Genomic DNA, 13,184 nt, shown 5'->3' with positions numbered 1-13,184 from the left:
TATGTATTTTAAGGAGAAGCACAGCAGGTGCCCTTCCTCACCATGGTCAGGCTTTGGCAGGTACCAGATGTGACTAAAGCACTGAATGAACTTGGAATATCCTCAAATCTGGGATGTCCTCAACCCACCAAGCACCTTGCACCAAAAAAAAGACCTTTTTTTTAGTTTTATTGCCAGGCCCTGTGAGCCCTTTGGCTGATTTTTGGGTTGTTTTCATGTGTCTGCAGACTGGGTGTTTGCTCCTCTGTGGACAGGGAGATGCTGCCCCTTCCAACTTCATCCCACCCAGGCGCTGCAGGACACCTCTGGAAGAAGCTGGAGGTTTGGGATTTGCCAGAGACCTCCTTGGGAGATGGACCAGGAGGATGCTGAGAGGGGATCACCCTCCCCTGGCACCAAACTGGGGGCAAGAGGCTGGCAAAGGGGAGGGAATTGCTGCCATCCGAAAAAAAAAAAAAAAAAAAAAAAAAAAAAAAAGGGAAAAGAGATAATTTTTCTCCTAATTTGAAATCCAACTTCACTGGAGATGTTCCAGGGATTTAACACTCCTTGCCATTATTCCAGAGGATTTCAAGGCTCCTTGAGTCCACTTTAACTTGGAAATAATCTTTGCTCTGAACCTGGTGCCAACGAGCTCAGGATTTGTGGCACTGAGTGCTCGGATTTTTCTCCCTGTTCTTTTTATATCCAAGCTTTTGGAATGACCTTCCCTCCTCCTCCTGCTCCCAGCTTTCAGATATTTCACGTGGTAGGGAAACATTTTGGCACAGAAAGCTTATTTTAAGGGCAAAGTCTCTTTTTTTAGGGAAAAGCTGCTACAACAGGAAGGTTAATTAGAAAAGAGAGAAGGAATGGGATGGTGCTGGCAAAGGGAATGGTCTCCTTTCCTCTTCCCAGGATCACATCCATGATCACTCCGTGGACCCCACAAGTGAAATAGCACCTGAAGTTTCTCCCAGGCTTTGTGGAGAAACTCTTGGAGGAGTTTCCTGGCTGCCACTCAATGGGATTTGAGCAGCCAGACCCCTTTCTCTCTCCCTGAGACACCCCAAGAGCACATTTTCTCCCCTGCAGGAGCAGAAATCCCTGTTGGAGTGAGGAGCACCTCCCTGTGCAGGCAGAGGGATGGATGCCTTTCTCCTGGGAGATTCCCCCAGTCTCAGCTTTCCCCTTCTCCTGGGCAGGCCCTATGATGGGAAGGGTGTCAGCAGCAGGGGAGGGCAGGAGTTTGGGCCTCCTGGGATTCAGGGATGTCCCTGGATAATTCCAGCAGTTCGTTTTCCCTCCCTCCTTGGTTTTTCTCTCTACCTCAGGTTCTGCAAATTCCCACCTGAACATTTCAGCAGCTGCCTAAACCACTTTGTGCTCAGCTCATCCACACCCTGTGCCCTCCCCAGTCCCATGGCATCACAGCCAGCATGTTTTGGGACCTGTGGGGTGACAACTCCATTAATTTCTCCCTGTCCTCGGCCTGAAATCCAATCCTTCCTCACCTGCTGGGACTGGGAATATGTCCTTGGGATGCCTTTTCCTTCAGGCCCTTCTCCAAATGATCTCTTTGGGCTTTGCATCCCCCCCCCCCCCCACCTTGTGCAGTGCCTGCTTGTTGTTCTTGTTGTTTAATGTTCCTTTTTGGTCTTTTTTCCCTTTTTTTTAAAGAAAAAAAGACTTTTGGAAAAAGAATATTCCAATTAAAGCTGTTACTATTCCAGTGCTCCCAGTTAGATGTCATCTGCTGGTGTCTCTTCATCCCAAAGCAGCCTGGATACCTGGGAGTCATTTGGTGGGTTTTCCACTCAATCCCTTCTCCTTCCCACCCTCTCCAGGGGAGAGTTGCTGGAACCCATCTCACCTCCCAGGCTGCTGCTTTTGGTCAAGCTCTTGGTAAGAAAAATTCCTGATTGTTTTGGCACAGAGATGTTTTCTTGATTGGAGAGAACATCCCTGTGTCTGGCCAAGGCAGCTGTGGTGCTCCTGCTTCCAATGGAGGTCAGATCCCAAGCCATGGAAGTGAAATATGTGGCACTCTGGCTGTGGCTTCAGCTTGCCAAAGGTGAGGAAGTGATGGTCGATGGATTCCTGACCCCACAGGAGGCACGAGCCCTACAGCATCCCAAAGAATAACAGGGAAGTAACAGCCTCACTCCGTGCTGGGAGTGACACTTTTTGTGGTTTCCCCTTCCTTCCACTGCCCATTCCTGAATCATCCCATCCCCCTCCTGCCTTGCTGAAATCATCTCCCTACCCCACCAAGGAGTTGGGAATAATCCTGCCCTGCTCTGATTACCCCCCACTGAGCAGTAATTAAAGCTTCCAGCTGTGTGGCCTCATCCGGCACAAAGGGACAAACTGGGATGCAGTTTGATCCCTCACTGGGACAAGGAGCTGGAGAGGGATGTTTGGGAACAGTCACAGCTTGCTTGGATCTGCCCCAGCAAAGCAGGGACCATGTGCCCCCCTCCCCGAGGTAATCCAGGCTGGGAGCATTCCCAGGGAAAACAATCTGCTCCCTTTGTTCAGGCTGGTTTAACCTGTGCTCCAAAAGCAGAGCTGGGGGGATCTGGGATTTGCTTGATGATTTGCTTTTATCATCCTAAGGAATCAGATCCAATGGAACCTTTAGCCTTCCCCTTAATAGGGAGGGAATTGCTGCCTGGAGCACTTACAGGGCCCTGTCAGAGCAGAATTGGGTGACAGTGGCCTTTAGAGGGAGGTGGGACCTTCTCCCTGACAGGAGGGGAGAGCTGGGGGGGTCGGGCTCTGCCCCAAGGGAATAAGGGACAGGATGAGAGGAAACGGCCTCAAGTTGCACCAGGGAAGGTCCAGGTTGGATATCGGGGAAAATTTCCTCACTGGAAGGGTGGTCAGGCACTGGAAGGGGCTGCCCAGGCTGGAGGTGGAGTTGCATCCCTGGAAGTGGCACTGGGGACATGGTTTAATGCTGAACACGGTGGGGAGGGGGGTTAATGGTCGAACTTTGGGAGCTTTTCCAACCTTAACAATTCCATAGGTTTCACTGGGCTTTAAAGGCTAAAGCTGGAGCTCTTTGCTCCTCTCCAGGCTCAGCTGAGCACGTTCCTCCCGTGGAGGGGGAGACTGCCCTGTATTTTGTCCCTGATTCCTTCTGGCAATCCCTTCTGCCCTGGATTCATCACACTCACCTGTAAGTACCTCCTCAAACCACCCCGCAGGGGACAGTTGGAGAACTGTGTTCCTGCTCCAGCTGAAAGGGCCTGGCTTTGCTGGTGCCAGCTCCCTGTCACCCTCAGGCAGTGCTGCCATGGGATGGGACATCTCCAGTGCCAGGCTCACTCCCTGGGATGCTGCAGGGATAACTCCAGAGCTTGGACTGGAGTCCACTGTGGTGTAGCCCCCCAGAATTCCCCCTGAACAGCTCCCCAGGCTCTCCGGGAGAACAAGGCTCTGTAATCCCAAAGCAACTTCTTCTGTGTGGAGTCAGGTGGCTTTGGGGTGGCTTTCAGTGGTTTTCATTAAATGAGGCTTCCCCTCATCCATACTCCTCTGGGAAGTGGGATGCACAACCACAGCTGCTCATCTCGTGCTCCCAGTGCTTTCCCACACTGGGGAATGAGGCTGAAAGGGAGTTTGGGAGCTCCCACGAACCCCCCTCCCCCCAGACTGGTGTCACTGGGTACCAGCAGCAGGAAGGATTTACTTTATAGAAAACCACCCAAAAGAGAGGTGATAAATTTAATTAATTAATTAATTAAATGCAGTTCTGAGGAACATAAGGGAGAATGGCTTTAAGCTGCCAGAGAGTAGGTTTAGATAGATATTGGGAAGGAATCCTTCCCTGGGAGGGTGGGGAGGCCCTGGCACAGGTTGCCCAGAGAAGCTGTGGCTGCTCCATCCCTGGGAGTGTCCAAGGCCAGGTTGGACGGGGCTTGGAGCACCCTGGGGTGTCCCTGTGGGCCAGGGGTCTCCGTGGACCCCCACACTGGGGAGGTGGAGGAGCCTCAGAGCTGCTCAGAGCTCCCACGGCAATGGAAAAGCCTCCCTGTTGCCCTTGAGGGGTGAGGCTGCAGAAACCCTGTGGCTGCAGAAAAATGTCAGCAATTTCTGTCATTTCCCGTGGTCTGGCTGGTGGGAAGCAGGGAAAGGTGCCAAGTGCATCCTGCCCCGGGAGCCAGGGCCGCTGTGTCCCCCAGGACACCCCATCCCAAACCAAAGAGCCTCTTAGCCGTGATGTGCAGCTGGGGTGGGGCTGAGGGGCACTAGAAAAGCTGGGAGCAGCACTATCTTCACTGCTTTTTTCCCCCCAGTCTTACTGGATGTTAAAATCCAGGGAAAAATAAAATCAACACTAAAAAACAGTCCCCGGGTGGGAGCAGAAAGCACCAGCTCTGGAGAGGGTTGTGTGGGTGCTCAGTGATGCTGAGTGGGAGATGTTTGTACCCCCAAGGGATTTTGGATGCTTCTTTTCCCAAAGATTTGAAGGGTTTGCTGGAAAAGTTCAGCCTGGGGAACTTGGGGAGGGGAGTGAGGGTTGGCCCTGCCTGAGTTTCCCCTCCCGGGAGGTGCCCCAGCCCCAGCTCTGAGCCTTCCAAACGGGCTGGGATGTGCAGTTCTCCATCTCCTGGGAAGGGGAGCTGGGCTGGAGGCTCTGCCCTGGTCGAGGATCCAGTTAAGGGGCAGTAAGAGGGGACGTTGTCCCTGATTGACCCTTCCCTTGGGAAAGTTTGGGAGAACTAGTGGCGATGCTGCAGCCCCTCCAGCTCTTTCCTCTGCACCAAAGCCGTTGCTCCAAAGAGCTCCTAATTCCCTCTGAAAATCATCTCCTTGCTGCAGGCTCCGTATTCCTGAAGCACAGGTGGATAAACAAGTCGCTGTCCCACCCACCTGGGTTGGTTTGGTAGGAAGGGGGGGCCTTTTCCTGGATTTCTCTCTCGGTGATCCCAGAGTGGCCTCTGCTGGACACTCCAATCCTGGCCCTGCATATCCTTTCTCCAAGGGAAGATAAAGAGCAGGAGGACAAAGTAGTCGAGGCTAAGGAGAGTGAAGGGCAAAAAGGAGAGGAAGAGGAGGAGGATACCCACTTTCTGCAGCAGTTTCACTTTGGCAAAAAGCCTTAAATCTTTTTTTTTTAAAGATCTTCCCAAAATCAAAGAAATCAGGGGATGGGCATTTTGATTCTTTTTTACTCACAGCTCTTCTTCCCCTCAGTGAGAGGTTTTGAGCTGCAACTGGGATATTTTTGGTGGTTTTTTTTCTCTGAATTCTGGTCATCTGACCTGACATCAAAGGGTTTCCCCTTGTCCCTGCAGAGAAAGTCACCGGATCGCTCCCGAGGGAACTCAGAACTTCTCCTCAAGGACATCCCAAAGTGGTTTTGTTCTGCATCCAACAGCTGCTGGAAGCTCAGAGGGGACTGAACCCACCACGGGTGGGGCTGTGCCGGCTCCAAAAGGTCTCCTTTCCAGAGGCACTGCTGCCCCCTGGGCTCCAGCCAGGACAGGGGACACCCGGAGCTGGCACTTGAGGAACGTGTGGAGCTGCAGGAGCTGCACTTGAAAAGCAGCTCAGCCCTCACGGCCCAAAAAAGGGTTTCCTTCTTTTTGCTGCAGGAAGGAGGAGGGCAGGGAAAGGCATGTTTGGGAACAGTCACAACTTGCTTGGATCTGCCCCAGCAAAGCAGGGACCATGTCCCCCCTCCCCGAGATAATCCAGGCTGGGAGCATTCCCAGGGAAAACAATCTGCTCCCTTTGTTCAGGCTGCTTTTGGAGCACCAAGACCTGGCTGGGGGGATCTGGGATTTGGTTGATGATTTGCTTTTATCATCCTAAGGAATCAGATCCAATGGAACCTTTAACCTTCCCTTAATAGGGAGGGAATTGCTGCCAGGAGCACTTGCAGGGCCCTGTCAGAGCAGAGCTGGGTGACAGTGGCTCTCTCGTTGCTGCAGGAAGGAGGAGGGCAGGGCAAAGCCCTGGACAGGCTGGGGGGGCCGTGGGTGTCCCTGAGATTCAGGGGACAGGCTGAGGATGCACTGGCTTGAACTTCGCAGCTTCCTCCAAGTTCCTGCTTTTTCAAACAGCAGCACCAGGACACCTGGACTGGGATAGCCCAGTTTGGAGCCCTGGATCTGAACCTGGGAACTGTGGCAGCCTCGGGATGTCACCTCTCAGCAAGGACCAGTGATATGGGAATGCTGACAAGGGGAGGTTGTGGATCCAAGTGGCTTCAGTCTTTCCCTTCTCCAGCTCTTTCTCCATGATCAAAGTGTCCACCTCCCTCTCTCTCAAGGCAGAAAACACCAGAGCCGTTATTTTTAGTATTTGGGGTTTATTTAAAGGGCTGGGGTTTGGGTTTTTGCCTGAGCATCAGGCAAAGAATCAATCAGTTGGGGTTTATAACAGGTGAGCTCCAGCCACAGCACTGAGCAGGAGGAAGTTGGGGGGAAACACAGTGGTTTTCCAGCAGCTTCCCTGCCAAAACCCTTGGTTTTGTTCAGGATATCGTAAACACTCCCCCCAACCCCATTGGAAGCTTAGTTTCCATGACATGCATTGTCAGTGCATAACATTTGCCTCTTCTACAACAGCAACTACACAAAAGATCTCAGAGTGTTTGATAAACCTGACACTAGAGGGTTCTCCTAAAACCCTGGAAGACTTCAAAAATCCCTGTAAATCCCTGTTGCATGGAGAGGTGAAAACAAAAAGTCCCTCTGAGGCCTCTGTACACCAAGAGGTGGAAACCAAGAGCCTTGGACTTCCCACTCGGCCCTGAAGTGTCTGAGCGTGAAAAGCAATTTCCCCACAAGGTATTTTGAAACAACAGATTCTTAATTAAAGGCAAAAAATTATCTCAGTGCAACAACCCCTCTCGTGGTGCTATTTTAAAGGATCCCTATTATTGCTGGACTGAAAATCAGTGTTTATTGCAGTGAAATCTGGGCTGTTCTCTGATCCTTGAGGCCCAGAGCAGAGGATTTATCTCCCACCACGGGTGTCACCTGCTGGTGGGACTCGGAGTCACCTGCTAGTGGGTCTTGGATTTGGCTGCTTTCTTCGTCCTTCCCTTCTTGCCACAGAACCTGCGGCAGCAGCACAGGCAGCACTTGAAGGAGATGAAGAGGGAGAGGAGCAGCACAAACAGGAGGAAGGCCAGGACGTCCAGGGAGTGGTACTGCACCCAGTTGAGGTCGTGGGCGGCGGGCCTGAGGTGTGGGGCCCCTTTGTGCCTCATCACAAACTCCACCCAGTGCACAGCCAGGTCCAGGGGGTGGATGGGCCTGTCCAGGTGAAGGTCTGAGAGGCGCTGGATGTTCTCCTTGTACCTGCCAGGGGAAGTTTTCAGTCACGGAATGGTTTGGGTTGGAAAGGACCACAAAGCTCATCCCATCCCACCCCCTGCCAGGAGCAGGGACACCTCCCACTAGCCCAGGTTGCTCCAAGCCCCGTCCACCCTGGCCTTGGACACTTCCAGGGATGGAGAAGTCACAGCTTCTCTGGACTCCACTGGACTTGTGCTTCTGAGACTGAGCCCCCAAAAATGAGGGTATGCAGATTCAGTTGTCTGATGGCCCCTGGGGGCTCCTTTGATAGTGTTTCCCCCCCACACTCCCACCCCTTGAAGAGGAGGATGGCAAAGTTACAGGACCAGACAGTGCTGTTTTCAATGCTAAAAAAAGAGGGAAAGGTATCAGAAGATAAGGAAAAGCTTAGTTTGAACTCTCAGCAAAATCTCTGGGGTGAAGGTCTCTGGCTGAAATGGCAGACTGAGGTAGAAAAGCTGTCCAGCTTTTCAAGATCAAGCTGCTGCATCATCATCATTATTGTTATTACCATTATATTATTATTATTATATTATCATTATCATTATATTATCATTATTATTGCTGTCAGAACAGTGGTTAGGAAGCACTGTCAGTAAGGTGCTATTTCTCAGCAACACGATGGAGGAGAGGATACCAAGAACTAAGAAACTGGGAATGGGAGGAGAGAAGAGCTCTTATGTCTTCAAGCTCCTTTCCCCTGTGATGCCTTAAAACTCCCTGGCCATGCTGACTGCAATCCTGGGATCTTCCCTGTCCTACCCCAGTGCATCTCTGCATGTTCCTCCTGCTCTGTGCTGGAATTGCCCACCCTGCAGCTCTCTGTGCTCACACAGCTCCTGAGGAACTCCAGAGAGGGAAAAAAGAAGTGAGAAAACTGTAAAATAAATGAGTGGTAACAGCTCTGTTTGGTGAACCCTGCCAGCTGGAAAGCAGAGTTCCTAAAGGAATACAGCCTCTGGAATACTCCAGGGCACCACCACTTGCTTCCAGCACCTCTGGGCAAACCTCATGCAAAGAAAATCAACCATTCCACCTTTCCAGGCTCTCCCCTGATTCGTGTCACCACTGGGTTGGGGAATAAAACCTGTTTGCCACCTATTGCTTTTCCTGCCATGTGTCCAAGCCCCCTTTGCCTGGGAAATTTGGATTTAAGGAGGTGACATTTTGGTCAATGGAATAAGTATTCCATTGCATTTATACCACATCTTCTCTGATCCCTGCATCCCCTGATCCCTGCATCCTGCAATCCCTGCATCCTCCGATCCCTGAATCCTCTGAACCTGCACCCTCCCACTACTGCATCCTCCAAACCTTCATCCTCTAAACCTGAATCCTCCAATCCCTGCATCCTCCAATCCCTGCATCCTCCAATCTCTGCATCCTCCAATCTCTGCATCCTCCAATCTCTGCATCCTCCCATTCCCTGCATCCTCCAATCTCTGCATCCTCCAATCTCTGCATCCTCCAATCTCTGCATCCTCCAATCTCTGCATCCTCCAAACCTGCATCCTCCAATTTCTGCATCCTCCAATTTCTGCATCCTCCAATTTCTGCATCCTCCAATCTCTGCATCCTCCAATCTCTGCATCCTCCCATCCCTGCATCCTCAAATCCCTGCGTCCTCCTATCCCTGCATCCTCTAAACCTACATCCTCCCATCCCTGTGTCCTCCCATCCCTGCATCCTCCAAACCTGCATCCTCCAATCCTTGCATCCTCTAAACCTGCATCATCCCATCCCTGCATCCTCCAAATCTGCATCCTCCCATCCCTGCATCCTCCAATCCCTGCATCCTCCCATCCCTGCATCCTCCAAACCTGCATCCTCCAAGCCTGCATCCTCCAATCCTTGCATCCTCTAAAGCTGCATCCTCCCATCCCTGCATCCTGGCAGTCCCTGGCAGTGCCACACAGCCGCGCAGGCAGGAAGGCCGCGCTCCTGTCACTCACGTTTTGTCATTAATGACAGTTCTCAGGGCGGTGGAGATGTCCTGGGAGGTCATTTCCAGGATGTTCAGGGTCAGTCCTGCTCCCCTGGACTCCACTCTCTTGGCATTGTCCATCTGGTCTCCAAACAGGGGCATCAGCACCATGGGCACCGCGTTGCAAATGCCCTCATAGATCCCGTGGGAGCCCCCGTGGGTGATGAAGGCTCGAGTCTTGGGGTGGGCTGTGGAGGCAAACACAGGCTAGGGGTTACACAAAACCTGCCCAAAAGACAGCCCTGGTTGCTGCAAATCAAGACCTTTGGGCTGTTGGGGGTATAAATCAAGAGCTTTGAGCTGTCCATTCCTTATGGACTGAGGGGAGAGAACAGGGGGTTGAAGGAACCCAGAGTTGGAGAGCTCTGTCTTGGTTGGGGTCATCACTGGAAAATCCTCCAAGGACTTTAGGATTAAATCAGAGCCAGGAGGGGTTAAAGTGGATGTTGCCATTGAACTACTTTTTTACCAGGGTTAGGCTGGATCTCAGGAAAAGGTTCTTTCCCCAGAGGGCGATCAGGCACTGACCAGGCTCCCCAGGGAATGGTTGGGGCAACAAGCCTGTCTGAGTCTGGACAACGCTCTTGGGCACATGGAGGGATTGTTGGGGTGTCCTGTGCAGGGCCAGGAGCTGGACTGGATGATCCTGATGGGATCTCAGCATATTCTGTGATTCTCTGATTTGCTGGTTGCAAGGATCTCCCACAGCTGAGCCTGTTGTCTCACCAACAGATGCTCTCCTGGCAACATCACATACAACTTCACCACTTTGCAAAGCCCAAAGACCTGTCTGGAAATGCACACTTGGGGACCCTAAATTTGCTTTTCAGCCCAGCAGGCATGACAAAAACACAGCTGGGTGTTGAGACTGGTTAGTGAGAGATAAAGACTCCCGTTTTGGACTGGGAGTTTTGGGAACTCATTCCATCAGAGCTGTTCCATAATTCAGCAGTTTTGAAAATGCACTTTCTCAAAGAGAAGCTCTGGCTCCAGCAGCAAAGGCTGCAAGGATGGTCTGTGACCCACAGGGACAGGGTCAGCTGGTGGTGACTCCCAGCAAGGCCTGTGACCCACAGATGATGCTCATGGGGTTTTACAACAGTAGAAGAGTGGAAGAGTAAAAGAAACCCCCTGGTGCCTCTCGAGGCTCCTCAGACCTACCCAGGAGATCGTTCTGTGGCAGCCACTTGACGAGCTTCACGTTCTGGGGCAGGTTGGGGGGCGTCGGGCCCGTGTATCGCCACAAGACCTGCCAGGAGGAGCCAACAGCACGTCAGCTCTCAGCAGGAGAGGGACGGGAGGGCCTGGAAACAGCCCTGCTGGAAGGGGAAGAGGGAAGTGGTACCGTCTGAGGGACTGTTCCCAAGGCATCCGCGATTTCCATGGCTTTCTTCATGGGGATCTCGGAGACCATGGAGCCCAGCGAGAAGACAACGATGCCGTGTTCTCCAGAGGCATTCACAATGGCTTCAAATTCCTGCCAAAAGGAAGCACACCCTTGGTCAAGGTCCTTTCCAGGTCAGATGCTGGAGTTGCTGTGGCGTTCCCACAAAACTCCCTGGAAAGGCAATAAAATAAGCAGTCGACACAACAAACCAAAAATGTGACACAACACCACAAAATTATGATCAGGAAAATCAGCTTTGGACAGGAAAATGAGTCCTGGGGAAAAAGAAATGGGCGCAGGTGGGTGAACAAAGTCAAGGAGGTGCCTGAACTCAGATTCCCGATGCACCTGAGGAAAAACTGGCTCGAAAACAATTGTGTAGCAAAGCCTGTCTGCTCAAAGACATGGTCTGTGCCACAAAAATGATGCTGGACCAATTAAGGAGATCAATTCATAGAATCCCAGAATGGTTTGGGTGGGAAGGGACCTCAAAGCCCATCTCATTCCACCCGCTCCCATGGCAAGGACACCTTCCACTCAACCAGGTTGCTCCAAGCCCCATCCAACCTGGCCTTGGATAGATCACCATCATATTTCTCCTGGCAGCCATTCCCCGGGTGGCTCATTTCCACATTTATTGCAAGTCTGGATTTAGAGCTGATGTTCTTCTTTTCAGACCCCAGAGTTGCAAGAGAGAATTAAAATTTTGGACAAGTGTTCTGACAGCTTGAACTCCTCATAGCTGGATTTATTGTCTTTGCTTTGAGTAGGATAATATTGAAGTGCTGCCAGGGATTTGTATCTATTTGGTTTGATTGATTTCAATAACAGAAGGACCAGGAGATCCAGCACTGGAATCCAAGAACAAAGGGATTCCAATGAAGCACAAAAACAGCCAAAGGCTGGAGCAAAAATTCTTTGCCATAGAAAAATATTTGGTCAAGCCAGGGAAGGAAAGACAAAGGGAAACTGTTGCAGGAATCAGAGTGAAAGAAGTGGAATAAAACAAACTAAAAGTTCGTGTAAGTCTGGCAAGTGAAATCTTATCTCCAGGATTTGATGGGATAACCATGGAACGATTTGGGTTGGAAGGGACTTCAAAGATCATCTCATTCTAACCCTCTGCCATGGGGAGGGACAACCGACTCTCTTAGTTCTGCTCTTTAGCACAGTTTTGGGGCTGTCTAGAGGTATATTTGACCCAATTTATTTCCTGTGGGATCAGTCACATCGGTTTTATTTTGTTTTCTAAATGTTTTTGCGTTCCAAGGTCCAACAATCTGCTCGGAAGTGCCATTACTCTTAGGAAACTTTTTCCAGCCCTGCTTTGGGAACATTCAGGTTATTTTAGCAGTGTTTTTAATGAGCATCTGCTCATCTCAGTGGGTGCTACTCACCACCTTTACGACATACCTGCAGTGGACAATCACTGGAAAATAAGAGAATGAGGAAGATTTCTTAATGCAAAGCAGGAGTTATCCCGTATTGAGGAAGTTTGGCACAGTTAAAACAAAATACATTTACAGTCCAGAGTATTTCACACAAAAGTGGCAGAAGGGCTGCTTCACTGGTGGGGTGGGTTTCATCCTGAAGTTCATGCCATATCCTGAGCTGGAAGGGACCCACAAGGACCATCCAATCCAACTCCCAGCCCTGCCCAGGACACCCCAACAATCCCACCCTGTCCCTGAGGGTGTTGTCCAAACGCTCCTGGAGCTCTGGCAGCCTTGGAGCCTGTTCCAGTGCCTTCCAGTGCCCTGGGGAGCCTGTTGCAGTGCCTTCCAGAACCTTCTCCTAACACCCAGCCTAAACCTCCCTGACAGCTCCAGCCGTTCCCTCGGGTCCCGTCACTGCTCACAGAGAGCAGAGATCGCTGCTGCCCCTCCACTGCCCCTCGTGAGGGAGCCGCAGACAAGAAGAAGGAAAAGGGAAAGGAGATAGGGAAAATGGGAAAAGGAAAAGCCGGTTTTTTTGGTGCAGCTTTGCCTGGGAATCCAGAGGTGTCCTACAAAGTAACTCCTCATGTCCCCAGGGCTGGAGGCCGAGGTGCCAAGTGCTTGCCAGCCACTCCCGCCTGGCATCACTTATTCCTGCCGGGGAGCTCCATCTCCTGGACAGAACTCTCAGTGCAGGCAGCAGGGAAAGGAGGGAACTAACCCGGGATAACTTGTTTCCCCGAGTGCAGCCGGTGCCCCCGACCAGGACCATGTTGGGCATGAGGGGCCGGGGGAACTCAAACACGAAGTCGTATTTCAGGAGCCAAAGGGCCGCGCGGCCCAACAGCTCCGGCACCGTCGCCTCCCGCCGCAGGAACTCCCTGATCAAAGGGTCGTAGGGAGAATAAAGGAAAGAGCAAGCCAGGGAACTGCTCAGGCTGGCCACCAGGTTGCCCAGGCGCTGGAGGAAGCTCATGCGGTCCGTGAGGCGGGTGGAAAACCTGGGAATGTAGGAAGGAGGGCTGGGACAGAGGGTGGCCTGGGAGTCGAGGCCGCAGGGCAGCCCCCGGACAAAGTAC

At 51.8% G+C, this 13,184-nt stretch overlaps 1 protein-coding gene across 6 annotated transcripts in view; it reads right to left on the bottom strand.

The window, feature by feature from the left end:
• Nucleotides 1-6,284: 6,284 nt before the first annotated feature.
• LOC113995163 (UDP-glucuronosyltransferase 1A1-like) overlaps nucleotides 6,285-13,184 on the bottom strand; it is a 51,356-nt gene continuing 44,456 nt past the window's right edge. For all 6 annotated transcript variants that reach the window (XM_039384360.1, XM_027734955.2, XM_027734960.2 and 3 more), the window contains exons 2-5: nucleotides 10,628-10,759; nucleotides 10,444-10,531; nucleotides 9,251-9,470; nucleotides 6,285-7,301 (exon numbers count right to left, since the gene is read on the bottom strand). In XM_039384360.1, coding sequence (XP_039240294.1) covers nucleotides 7,004-7,301; nucleotides 9,251-9,470; nucleotides 10,444-10,531; nucleotides 10,628-10,759 — 738 coding nt within the window. In that variant the 3' untranslated portion in view covers nucleotides 6,285-7,003. The remainder of the gene's footprint in view (nucleotides 7,302-9,250; nucleotides 9,471-10,443; nucleotides 10,532-10,627; nucleotides 10,760-13,184) is intronic.

The sequence above is a fragment of the Pipra filicauda genome, unplaced genomic scaffold (assembly GCF_003945595.2).
Source record: "Pipra filicauda isolate LSUMZ 115617 unplaced genomic scaffold, ASM394559v2 scaffold348_size1222971_pilon, whole genome shotgun sequence".
Classification (NCBI taxonomy): domain Eukaryota; kingdom Metazoa; phylum Chordata; class Aves; order Passeriformes; family Pipridae; genus Pipra; species Pipra filicauda.
This window is presented reverse-complemented; position numbering and strand designations above follow the sequence as displayed.